Here is a 12,880-nt window from a genome sequence, read left to right as displayed (position 1 = left end):
CTGCCTCCGCTCCAGCACTGGAGGCAGAACATAGCCACCATGGCAAGTAGCCATTGACAGCTTTATCCTCCATGAATTTGTCTAATCACCTTTTAAAGCCATCAAAATTAGTGGCCATCTCTATGATCTTGTGGTAGCAAACTCCATAGTTTAACTATGCATTGTGTGAGGAAGTCCTTACTTATCTCCCACCTTTCAGCTTCACTGGATGGCCTTGGGTTCCCCTTGGACAACTTGATGAACTGTGTGCCACTGAAGGGACTCCCTGGTAATTGTTCAGCAGTTGATCAATGCTCTTCAGTTGCTTGGCAGTGAACAAGCATGCAGTGAGGAAATCAGTGAGGACCAAAGTTACTCACCCACCAAATAGGAAAAGGAACCCCTTCCACTAGAATTAATGGGGACTTGTGTGCAGATGAACATCAACAGTATGCTTGGGATTCTGGATTAGTTTGTTTTTCCCATTACTAGTGACTTCTGCTTTCCTGTCCTTGACAGGAAGCCCACATCTCAGGACTCCAGTCTCCTATCTTGCCCTAACCAGTAAACCTCTTTCTTCTCATACCCATTGTATTTTAATTCCTATCACTTTTATAGTTGTATACAACTCTATACAACAGAAATGGGGAACCTGTGGCCCTCCAGATGTTGCTGGATTCCAACTTCCATCGTCCCTGACCACTGCCCATGCTGGCTGGGGCTGATGGAAGTTGTAGTCCAGCAACATCTGGAGGGCACCAGGTTGGCAAAGGCTGTTTTAAATAAATAACTAATATTCTTAACACCTACGCGACACCAGCTGTTGTCTCCAAAGGGGGTCATTTCATGTAAAAAGGCCCCAGTGAAGCCACTTATCTCTGTACTTCTCCAGAAAGACTCAAAGAGGTTCATGGTTCAACAATATGTATTTGTTCATGCATTTTGCTTTGTAAATTAACTTGATATGGTTTTTATTGTACCTTGTGTATTCTACTGTAAACCGCTTTGAGATCTTTCAGATAGTGAGCGGTCTATAAATGGAAATATCATCATCATCATCATCATCATCATGGAGAAATCTTTAAAAAAAATAGAGGGGGGAAAATACATCCTTTTTGCACCACAATCCAGTATTCTGCATTCTTGAAGAGGCAAAACTTTATTGACAGAAAGCAAAAGAGAGTTATTTGGCATCTTCCGCTAGCCGGTTGAATGCTTGGGACAACGCAGTGACAGTGTCCAAGATTCGGCGACGATCCTGTTCAGCTAAGCACGTGCCACAGCGTTGAACAAACTTGTCCGGGTGCCACAGGGCCTGCTGACGCCGTAGGAAGCGCCGGTAAGCTGCTCTGTCGGTGGGGTTTGTGCCATGGAGTGCCACGGCAGCCATTTCCTCTGGCGTCCCGGTCGGACACGGCCAGGGAATGTCCACGTATCTCAAAAGATGTGAACCGCTGGCAGAGAAGACCCGGCTGCAGCCCTCCTCGTAGCGCAGCCTCTTGGCCTCCTTCAACTCTTTTTCTTTTGCTCGGGCACGCTTCTCGTAGAGCAGGTGTTCCTCCTCCAGGAGACTCTGCAGCTTGAGGGGAGGCTTTTGCGGTTCCTCTTTAGGCCTTCGGCTATGGCGTTCCTCTCCATGGCAGCGTTTTTGCCTGTATTCCTGAGCGATGCGATCGACCCAATCCTCGTAAGATTCCGGGTCTGGACCGGTGGTATAGAAATCATCTAAAAAGGGTGAAAAGAAAAAGAAGCATAAGATATCTGAAAGATCATCTCATCTGTTATATACCCAAGCAAGCAATGCCCTTGAAATGAAGTTGGCTAGCCACATTTTTGTCTTGATTTCTCTTAACAACAGTGTGAACAAAGGATGAGGACGATGTTTTAAATGTCAAGGATGACAACGCCAGATTAAAGGGGTGCTGTGGAAGCAATCTGCAGATACCATAAACAACTTTTCAAGTCCTTTCCCAGGTCAAGGGAGGAAGCATCTGTCAAAGCCCCTTAGAATCTTTGACCTCAAGACCCCAGGGTCCTTGCTTCCGAGAGCAGTCCCCACCTCCCTGGGCAACTGTTCCCGGGCAGACACTCCCCATGCCTCTCCTTACCAGGGCTGAGTTGCATCCAACGCCAACCCTGTAAGGTAGGTAGACCTTCCCACTCAGAGCACCCACAAAGATAACAAAATCCCCTCAAGAGCAAGATATAAGATTACACTCCTTGCCCTAGAGCAATAATCCTGGAATAGTAATCAGTAGCCAGTAGCATCGTGGTCAAGGACTGGATTTAGAGCCAAAGCCCAAAAGTAACACACATCAAGTAATAAGAGGTAGTTTATTAAAGAATATAAGTGAGCATATAAAAAGAGAAGCGTACAAATTCCTCTAAGCCCAGTTGCCCCCAACAGGGTTAGGCATAGTCAACACTTACATAAACACAGTGAGAGGCTCAACAGACAAGAACACAACAAAGCTTACTAGCCTAGCTAATATGCACTCCAACACGTATAAGAGCCTGGTTCCCTGAGACTTCATATACCACAGAACGTCCACAGGCGAGTCAAGATGGATGGAAAGGAACGAGAACAGGAATAACTAACTGAACAATCACCCTTCTTTTAATGGGGTTTTGCTGGCAACAGCAAGAGGGCCAATTAGCCAATCCAGGCACCTCTTCTTTGATCCAATCCAGGCACCTCCTTGACGGTGATGGAATAGCCGAGAAAGTTCACACAGGGCCAGACTCTGACTTACAGCACTCAGACTTCCTGACTTTGATATCAGGAAGCAGATAAGGCTCAGCTGCCTCCCCCTAAGAATAACAATCTGCAGCTGGCTGGTGCATAACACCATAATTTTCCCAGCATTGAACATCGCAAGGGTCTTTGCAAAAAAAACCCAGAATTTTCTCTGGCTGAGCCATTTTACTTTGGTTGCCCTTAGCCCAACCTTAGCTATTCTTGACAGTCTCTATGTTACCTCTGGCAACCAAAACTTTGATTCTGGTGACCAGCAGGGAAAGCCTCCAATAGCACATTTTGATCTGGTTTGTTTGCAACACTGCCAAAACATGGTTTGGCGTGAACCTGTGAGTGTGTGGGCTTCTGGAGAGGACAGCCTCTTTGCTCCTTTGGTCCTGCTGCGCGGCTGTGAGCTAAGCCATGGATTGGTTTAGTGTATTGTTTGAACCCTGACTTGTGGTTTTGTCTCGCTCCAGACAAACCACAAGCTGTAGCCAAGGTTTGTCCTATGGCTTACCACTCGTGGCCTCCCCAGGTTCTGATGACAGTTTAAGCCAAACTATGGCTTAGCTCACAGCGGTTAAGCAGGAATGGAGGAGACCAAAGCACCTACAATCTCCTCTCCAGGAGCCCGCACATTTGGGCTGAGCTATGGTTTGGTTTGGTGATACAGGCAAACTGGGCCTTTAAAAAGCAGACATATTTTTGAAAGTAAGCCACCCAGGGAACTTCAGTTATAATCACTTACACTGGGATACAGCACTGGTGTCATGGTTGAAAAGGGAGAGGTTGGTACAACCACATGTGCACACCCTGCCCTCCACTCCTGCTCCGCAAAGCCCCCTCGCTGGGTAATAAGCAGGGCTGATCCAAGACATTTTGCTGCCAGAGGTAAAGGAGAAGATGCCTCCCCACCCCCCATTCTACATACAGAATCCAATCAAGCTGACATCTGAGCTTCAGAACATCGGAAGAGCCTGCTGGACTAGATGGCCAATGCCCCGTCTAGTCCAGCATCCTGTTCTCATAGTAGCCAAACAGATGCTTCTGGGAAGCCCACAAGCAGGACCTGAGCACAACAGGACTCTCCCTCCACTTGAGGATCCCAGCAACTGGCATTCAGAGGCATACTGCCTCCGACAGCGAAGCCATTGTGGCTAGCAGCTACTGACAGCCTTCTCCTCCATTAATGTGTCTAATCCTCTTTTAAAGCCATCTGAGTTGGTGGCTGTCACTGCCTCTTGTGGGAGCGAATCCCATAATCCAACCATGTGCTGCATGAAGACTTCCTTCTGTCTGTCCTGAATCTTCCAACGTTCAGCTTCGCTGGATATCCACGAGTTCCAGTGTTATGGAAGAGGGAGAAAAACAGTTTCTCTGCCCACTTCCACTGCACTGTGCATCATTTTATACACCTCTGTCATGCCTCCTTTTGCTTGCCTTTTCTCTGTAACGAACAAGCTTCATGTCTTGTGACCGTTCCTCATCTGGGAGTTGCTCCGGCCCCTTGATCATCTTCCCTGCAGCCAGGACAGCATCCTCCACCACACTTGAGGGCAGCAGACTCACTCGGGGGACACAGGCAGGCCACACAGCACACACAGGCTCTGTCCTCCATCTGGGGCTCAGACTGGCCCCCTAACTACACTCATCACACTCAGAAATCATGCAGAAACTCATATCTCCCCCTGTGACAGCTTGTATCTCCACAGGGAAGCCCATCTAACACTGTGAGAACTTTTATTTATTTATTGTTACGTTTATATACCACCTGTCCTGCAAGGAGCTCAAGGTGGTGTACACAGTTCTCTCCATTTTTTATCCTCACGAGAGCCCTGTGAGGTAGGTTAGGCTGAGAGAGAGAGTGAATGGCTCCAAAGTCACCCAGTGAACTTCACGGTTGAATTTTATTTATATATTATTGCATTTTATATCCCGCCTTTCTTCCAAGAAGCTCAAGGTGGTGTTCATAGCTCTCCCACTTTCCCTGTTATTTTCACAACCATCCTGTGAGGTAGGTTAGGCTGAGAACTGGTGACTGGCCCCAGCTCACCAAGTGAGCTTCACGGCTGAGTGGGGATTTTAACCCAGGTTTCCCAGGCCCTAGTCCAACTCTCTCACCACTCCACCACACTGGCTCTCTTAAATCTTTGACTCTACGAAAGGCCAGACTTCACCTTCATTCTGCCAGCCCGTCTCCTGATTCTCATCCTCCCATTCGCCAAGGAGTTTGCGACGCCACTCCCCATCAGCTTCATCTTCTGCCTCATTTTCCTCAAACGTCTCCTGAGGGCACTGCGGAGAATTACACAATATCACAATCCATGTTTGACAGATAGGCATCTGAATGAAACCCAAACTTCTGGCAATATCCTTCCCTACTCAGCCATACTGATACCCATTTCTCTTCCGTTTGTCTCAGGAGGTCTCCCGGAGTCTTTCCATCTTTGTTCCTGACACTCATGGCGGAGGGACAACGGTTTCGCAAGGGTGCAAACAAGTCTTCGTACACTGGGGTAAGGAAAACAAGGTTAATGAATGGCGCCTCTTAGTGGCCACTGAGCTAACTGCAGAAGACAACCCTGTCCCTGCTGCCCTCTATTGGTTATAATACATACTGCAATTAGGAACACCAGGTTTTGTAACACTGATCTACTCATTTCTAATCAGGTGTCTTTTAAAATAATGATAATTATAATGATGATGCATCCACCCTGCTTATCTGGATGGCAGATGTTGTCCTATCCCTATAAGAAACAGATTGTGCATCTGTGGAAATGGGTGTATAGAGGATATAGCACATTATTTATTGTATTGCCCACTAAGAATATAACAAGAGCCTGCTGGATCAGGCCAATGGCCCATCTAGTTCAGCATCCTGTTCTCACAGTGGCCAACCAGATGCCTACGGGAAGCCTGCAAGAAGGATCTGAGAGCAAAAGCACTCTCTCCTCCTGCGGTTGCCAGCAACTGGTATTCAGAAACACTGCCTCCGACGGAGCAGGCACTATATGCTTATCCTGGAAAAAAATTGTTATCTTATCTTGTATCGCAATGTAGTGTGTGGCCAATACAGAACATAGTAATGTACTTGTTATCCAAATGAGTCTATATCCTATCAAGTTGCATTATTTGCAATTGTAGAAAAGAAAATCCAAGTGAGAATCTTGAACCTAAATTAAGTGGTTTGCAAAGGTGACTCATTACTTTGAGCAAGCTAAATCTAAGAGTAACCCCAGGAAGTTTTGAGGTTTATTTTATTTTTGATTGCATATAATGTAGAGTATATTCATCCATGTTTTATTTCTGTGCTAATTGGCATTTTACTGTACTTGCACCAGGCTAATGGCTACAAGGAAAATTTATTGGAATTGGTGTCATGGGACTGAACAGCTGAGATGCTGAAGGAGAGAACTCTGCCAAAGTTCCTGTTGCTGTTCACACTACAGAGGAGGGAGCCAGGTGGTGTAATGGTTATACTGTTGGACTACGACCTGAGAGACCAGGGTTCAAATCCCCACTCAGCCATACAAGTCACCTTGGGCCAGTAACAATTTCTCAGCCTAACCTACCTCACAGGGTTGTTGTGAGGATAAAATGGAGAACCACGTATGCTACCCTGAGCTCCTCTGAGGAAAGGCGAGATATGTAGGTTGCAAATAAACAAAGCAGTAATGCAATTAGATTGTTTTTAGACTCTGGGTTTAATGGTTTTATGCCCCTTTTAGATGGTAACATTTATTACTTGACTTTCTTCAACCTGTGCTAAAGACACCCTGCTGTGTTCAAGGGTGGCCTCCCGCTGGGTGAGGCCCTGGATGTCTGCCACAAGGTCCTGCCCTGACAGCACCCCTGGGTTAAAGAGCCTTTTCCCTTTTGTCTCAGCTCTCGTGGAAGAAGACAACTGACAGTTAAGGGGATCAGGAACTACACTTAGGGCTAGATGGGAAGGTCCCAAAAAGCCATGTTGAGCCCTGCCCCAGGCTGCTACTCTATATATTGATAATGTCTCAGGCTAGAAGGAAGTGCTTCCATTCATTGTCCTTTAAACCTTGCAGAGGTCCCGGTGACTGCCTTCCCCTTAATAATATATTCCCCTTACAATGTGTTGTAAGTCGCTTGGAGACCTTGGGGTAACAAGCAACGAACAAGTCTAATAAATCATCATCATCATCATCAATGTCATCCTCATGGAAACATGCAGGGACCAGAAGCATGCTGAGCCCAAAGTGGCTCGCCCCAGTCCACGGCTGCATGGGCTTGTGACAGCCACAGCGCCTGCATCTACAGGGCCCTTGGGGAAAAGCCAGGGCTCAGCGGCAGAGCATCTGCTTTGCACACAGAAGGTCCCAGGTCCATTCTCCAGGTAGGGCTGGAGAAGTCCCCAGTCTGAAACCCTGGAGAGCTGCTGCCAGTCACGGTAGACAATACTGAGCTAGATGGACCACTGGTCTGACTTGGTATAAGGCAGTTTCCCATGTTTCTTCCATTTTGCCTTGAAGGGAGCTGTCACCACTACTTCAGTCCAGGATCTCAGGGGTCCAAACCAGGGGCATTCCTAGGTACTTGAAAGGCACAGGCTCATGACCAAATTTGCATATCATTTGCATATGAACATTTATAGAGAGAGATGTAAAGTTAAGTCTCTGAGCAAATTAAGATGGTGGGTGGGGTCACACAAGACTGTGCTTTGCAGATTTCCCTGTAGCCTTGTAAACAACTTTTTTTTTTTTTTTTAAAAAGGGAAGAAACAGAGGATCCGGGGTCTAGCACAAAAGATCCAAGATTTGGGCCCTTGGGTCACCCCCTAACAATGCCCATTCCAAAGCAAGCAGGGTTCAGAAAGTGGTGGCCCCAATACAAGTCCTGCCCATGCAAGGGACATGCCAACAAATCATAAAGCGATAAAACAAAATAAGCAACAAAGCATCTCCTTTCTGCTTGTAGTCCTACCTATCAGGGATGGTGTAGCAGTAGATTTCCTGCATTGGAAGGGGGTCAAGCCAGATGACCTTGTAGGTCCTTTCCAACTCTGTGATGCTACATTCTACCTCAAGTGTGGGGAACCTTTGGCCCTCCAGATGTTGCTGAACTACAGCTCCCATGCTCCCTGACCATTGGCCATGCTTGCTGGGACTGATGGGAGTTGTAGTTGGCAACATCTGGAGGGCTGTAGATCTCCCACACCTGCTCCACCTCCTCCTCCCACTGCAAATGATCAAAGATCTCCACTCATAGAGGAAGCGGGGCAGTTAGTGCCTCTGCCTGCTGTCCAAGGAGCTATTTTAAGGCCGCACCTCACCTGTGCTTCCCTTGCGCGCCACCTGCCGGGCAGCCACGTGTAGAGCTGTGTCCCCACGCCGGTCCAGAACAGAGGGGTCCGCTCCATGCTTCAGCAAGAGTATGGCAGTTTTGTGGTCCTGTCGGGCACAGGATCGGTGAAGTGGGGTTCGGTTCCTGTGCCCGGCCGTCTCCCCCAGATCCAAGGCTTCCCTGTGATGCTGCAGGAGCCTCCGCAGCTTGTGGCGGCGGCCAGAACTGACGTAGCGCCACAGGCGACGCTGGTACCTTGATGCCATGGGAACGGGCATCCAGTCGAAAGGGCTTGTCAAGCTGCGGGGAAGATACAGGATCGGTACCAATGCCACTCCATGGTCTCAGCCACTCTGAAGAACGTAAGAAGAGCCCTGCTGGATCAGGCCAAAGGCCCATCTAGTTCAGTATCCTGTCCTCACGGTGGCCAACCAGATTTCTCTTCTGGAAAGCCCACAAGCAGGACCTGAGCGCAACGTCACTCTCTCAACTTAGATGTCCAAACAACTGGGATTTACTGGCACACTGCCTCCCTTCCCTGTTTCCCCTTCTGAATAACTCTGAGCATCTCTTTCTTTAATTACGCACCCCACCCCAATCCAATCCCTCCTTCGCCATCGTAATTACCTAAACACTCCTCCAACAACTCCAAGGTTTTACACGAAAAGGGGCGCACGTTTGCATTGATTGGTGCAATTTCCATAGGGGAAGGGGAAAGGGCACACACAGATGAGGGCGGATGTGACGTCAGGTGGCGACCCAAAGTGAAGCGATTTTTTTTGCATGCCCATACTTGGTGCCACCATTTTAGAGTCCGGGTAGGAAACCTTGAGCTAGGACCGGAAAGTCACCTAACTCTCCGAGACGGTATATCTACGTTGTCGTTCTTTCTCACCATTCTAGAAAATCATCTGCCCCTTTACCTTACAAGTTGCTGTAAGGCAGCCTTCGCCAACCTGGCTGATGGGAGTTGTCGTCCAAAACATCGGGAGGGCGCCAGGTTGGCGAAGGCTGCTGTGTGGACTAATGAGATAATTATGTGAAGCAATTTGAAGATTGTAAAGCATTACATAAATGCTATTATCATCATTACTGAAACTCAATCCTAACAAGACTGAGATGCTGTTGGTGGGAGGGCCCTCTGCCCAGATGGTTGATGTTCGACCTGCCCTAGATGGGGTTACACTTCCCCTAAAGAAGCAGGTACGTAGTTTGAGGGTCTTATTAGATCCGCTCCTGTCACTTGAGGCTCAGGTAGCCTCGGTGGCATGGAATGCATTCTACCAGCTTCGGCTGGTAGCCCAACTACGACCCTATCTGAACAGGGAGAATCTCGCCTCAGTTATCCATGCTATGGTAACCTCTAGATTGGACTACTGTAATGCACTCTACGTGGGGCTACCTGTGAAGACGGTTCGGAAACTTCAGCTAGTGCAAAATGCTGCGGCCAGAGTTCTCACTGGGACAAAGAAATTTGACCATATAACACCTGTCCTGGCGCAGCTGCACTGGCTACCGATATGTTTCCGGGCCAGATTCAAAGTGTTGGTTCTTACCTATAAAGCCCTAAATGGCATCGGACCGCAATACCTGGTGGAACGCCTCTCTCGCTATGTACCTACCCGTTCACTACACTCGACGTCGAAGGCCCTTCTCCGGGTCCCAACTCATAAAGAGGCCCGGAGATCAACAACTAGATCTAGGGCCTTCTCGGTGGTGGCCCCCGAACTATGGAATGCCCTCCCAGACGAGATACGCCTGGCGTCTTCTCTGTTATCTTTTCGGTGCCAGGTAAAAACCTACCTTTTCGCCCAGGCATTTTAAACATAATATTTTAAACCTAATATGGATCTTAATTTATAAATTCAATGGCAATTCTATTTCAGATTTTTATCATGTTTAATGTTTTTATAATTGTACTATATTTTTCACACTTGCTCATATTTTAATTGTGATTTTATTTGTTGTACACCGCCCTGAGAGCTTTCTGCTATAGGGCGGTCTAGAAATGTAATTAATTAATTAAATAAATAAATAAATAATAATTGGTATTTATTATTGTTGTTATCATCATCACCATCACCATCACCATCAGCTGGCATAGGTTGGCTTCCTCCATCATTGGGCAGTGTGGGGGCTGCATCTCCAGTCTGTCTTAGGATCAGTGGGCAGTGGCAGTGTTGCCAAGTTCCTTTGGGGTATGGCTGGTTGGTGCTTTTGCAGATGTTTACATTTTTCTTTCCGTGTTTTCCCTTCATGTCTGAGCTGAGCACATATTGGATAGAGCAGCTATTCCAGCTGTGAAGTGGCAGCACACCGCCAGCCTTGGTGTAATTGCAGTATAGGATGGAGAACAGTCATAGGTCAGTGGCAGAGCACCTGTTTTACACACAGAAGGTGCCAGGTTCAATCCCCAGCACCTCCATGCAAGGCTGAGGGAGACCCCTCTCTGAGATCTTGGAGACCCACTACCAGTCAGTGTAGACAGTACTGAGGTAGATAGACCAATTGGTATAAGACAGCTTCCTATGACATATGTTATGTATAGGGTTGCCAGGTTCATGGCCTGAGACTGATCCTGTATCTTCAGGAGAAGAGAAAATCAGCCAAGGGCAGGTGTTCTTGCAACTCTGTAATGGGAAAAACCACAAGGTGCAATTCTCCCTTCCCACTGCACAACTTTTAAAGATACGGAAGACCTCTTTGTTGCCAGGTATCCTGTAGCATCCTGGGCTGCTGCCATTGCTAGCATTTCAGCAAGACTGCCAATAATAATAAATTGTCTATTTGCCGCCCTGGGCTCCTACTGGGAGAAAGGGTGGGATATAAATAAATAAATAAATAAATGTTTGTTTGTTTATTCAGTTTATACTTCGTCCTTCCTCCCAAAACGAACCCAGGGTGGCAAACAGGTGGTAAAACACTAAAAACACCTATAAAACATATTTAAAACCAAAACATCTTAAAAAAGAAAATATTTTAAAACATCTTTAAAACTTGTTCAACACATGAAGGCTGGGATAAGGTCTCTTCTTAAAAGGCTTGTTGATAGAGGAAGGTCGAAGATCACTTGCAAGTGCAAAGTGCAAAGGAAAACGTTGCACTTTTAAATCCAGCCACAGGGCTCCAAGAACTTTTACTGAGATCTTTGTGGCAGGAGCCTGCGTGACCCGCCTGCTGTTCGTTTTGAAAATGGCACTGACAGGAAGATGACATGCATGTCCTAAAATGCAAAAAGATAACTTCCACAATGGGCTCACTGTTGAACTTACGTAGATCCCTAGGAAGTGATTTTCTGCCACTTGAAACAAATCTGTGGGCTGCTGCTAGTCCAGGGTGAAGCTCATCTTTGCCTTTCAAGGCACATGGGGCTGGGTGGGGCCGCATTGCAAGGCCCTTCACTCCCAGCTGCCTGTGATGCAGGGATGGGCAACCTGTGCTCCAAGCCTCACCCTAATTTTATGGGTGGTAAGGAAGTAAAAATGGGGGGGGTGAGTGGCAGAAAGAAAAACATGGGAAGCCCTACCCGCTTATTATTCTGGTTGGTCCCTCCATTGCTGACTTCCCTCTCACCTGGCAGCAGCATGCAACCCCCCCCCCCACTGATTACTGCCCCCCCCAGAACATAACCTCAACAAAGAGTGGGTGGGGATTTATCTTCTATTCAGGGCCACACTCTCCAAGGCAATGAAAATTGATATGGACACCCCCTTCCCTCCCTCTCCTTCAACCCCCTTCTTACCACTGCACAAAACTAGGTTGCCATTTGCCCACCTCTGCTCTAGACTATCTTCGTACCCTCTGAAAATCATCCAGGGTTTTGCTTACTTAATTGAGCATTATTCTTCCTATGTTTATTTGCATGTCCTGTATGTGCTAAACAGTTGATTTTGGAAGTCTTCTGTTTCCATCTCTGAGTGACAACAGATGAACAGCAGAATCTTCCCCGATAGAATCATGTGGTAAGGGGCCACAGCACACAACCATTTCAACTGTGATCTACTAATCTAACCTTTTGAGAAGCCAAGAGCCTCATTCACACCATACATTTATTCCACTATTATTCCACATTTATTTATTATTTTTATTAAGCTTATATACCGCCCGACTAGCAAACAGGTCTCTCTCTCTCATTAAAGAGTCATGGCTTCCCCCAAAGAATCCTGGGAAGGGTAGTTTGTGACGGCTGCTGAGAGTTGTGAGGGGCCCTCTATTCTCCTCATAGAACTACAATTCCCAGAGTTCTCAGAAGAGGGACTGACTACTAAACCACTCTGGGAAGTGGAACGCTGTGAGAATAGGAATCTCCTAACCACTGTCAGCTTCCTTCACAAACTACATTTCCCAGGATTATTTGGGGGAAGCCATGCTTCTTTAAAGTGGAATAATAGTGGAATAAATATGTAGTGTGAATGTGGACAAGGAGATACATCATTCTATGGTAAGGGAAATAACCAGGTCTGGCTCTGCTGTTAGGCAGAGGGAGGCAGCTGTGTCACGGGGCAGACTGGGGGGGGGCAGGCAGCAGTGGTAATGTGCTGGAGGAGAGGGCTGTGGCTAGATGGGCCATTTACCCAATCCAGCAGGTTCTTCTTACGTTTTTATGTTACATGGCAGGCACCGCCTAAGCTAGCCTGTTGCCCTCAGGTGTGGTAGAAGATGCTGTCCCATCACTGGTGCTGAAGTAAGATTCAACTGCCAATCCAGGTGACTTTGACACAGGGAATTGGGAAGGAGGTTCCATCTAGTTCTTCACCTCAGGCAGCAAAAGGCAATCACGGGATGCTCCAGGAAGGAGAAGGGAAGGGCAGGGTTGGGATGCAGCGGCTACACATACAAAAAGCACCG

At 47.3% G+C, this 12,880-nt stretch overlaps 1 protein-coding gene across 3 annotated transcripts; it reads right to left on the bottom strand.

The window, feature by feature from the left end:
- Positions 1-1,107: 1,107 nt before the first annotated feature.
- Positions 1,108-8,760, bottom strand: NFKBIL1 (NFKB inhibitor like 1). 3 transcript variants are annotated; one of them, XM_061619397.1, is made up of 5 exons: positions 8,660-8,760; positions 8,022-8,332; positions 5,118-5,230; positions 4,897-5,014; positions 1,108-1,704 (listed from the first exon to the last, which is right to left on the bottom strand). In XM_061619397.1, the coding sequence occupies exons 2-5, from the start codon at positions 8,308-8,310 to the stop codon at positions 1,163-1,165; spliced, it is 1,062 nt and encodes a 353-aa protein (XP_061475381.1). In that variant the 5' UTR covers positions 8,311-8,332; positions 8,660-8,760; the 3' UTR covers positions 1,108-1,162. The 3 variants fall into 3 exon arrangements, with proteins under 3 accessions (XP_061475381.1, XP_061475380.1, XP_061475379.1); XM_061619396.1 differs by having other exon boundaries at positions 8,022-8,385; positions 8,660-8,748; XM_061619395.1 differs by having other exon boundaries at positions 8,022-8,756.
- Positions 8,761-12,880: the final 4,120 nt, after the last annotated feature.

This window comes from Rhineura floridana, chromosome 3 (assembly GCF_030035675.1).
Source record: "Rhineura floridana isolate rRhiFlo1 chromosome 3, rRhiFlo1.hap2, whole genome shotgun sequence".
Classification (NCBI taxonomy): Eukaryota; Metazoa; Chordata; class Lepidosauria; order Squamata; family Rhineuridae; genus Rhineura; species Rhineura floridana.
Note: the sequence above shows the minus strand (reverse complement) of the source record. Positions and strands in the feature narration are given on the sequence as shown.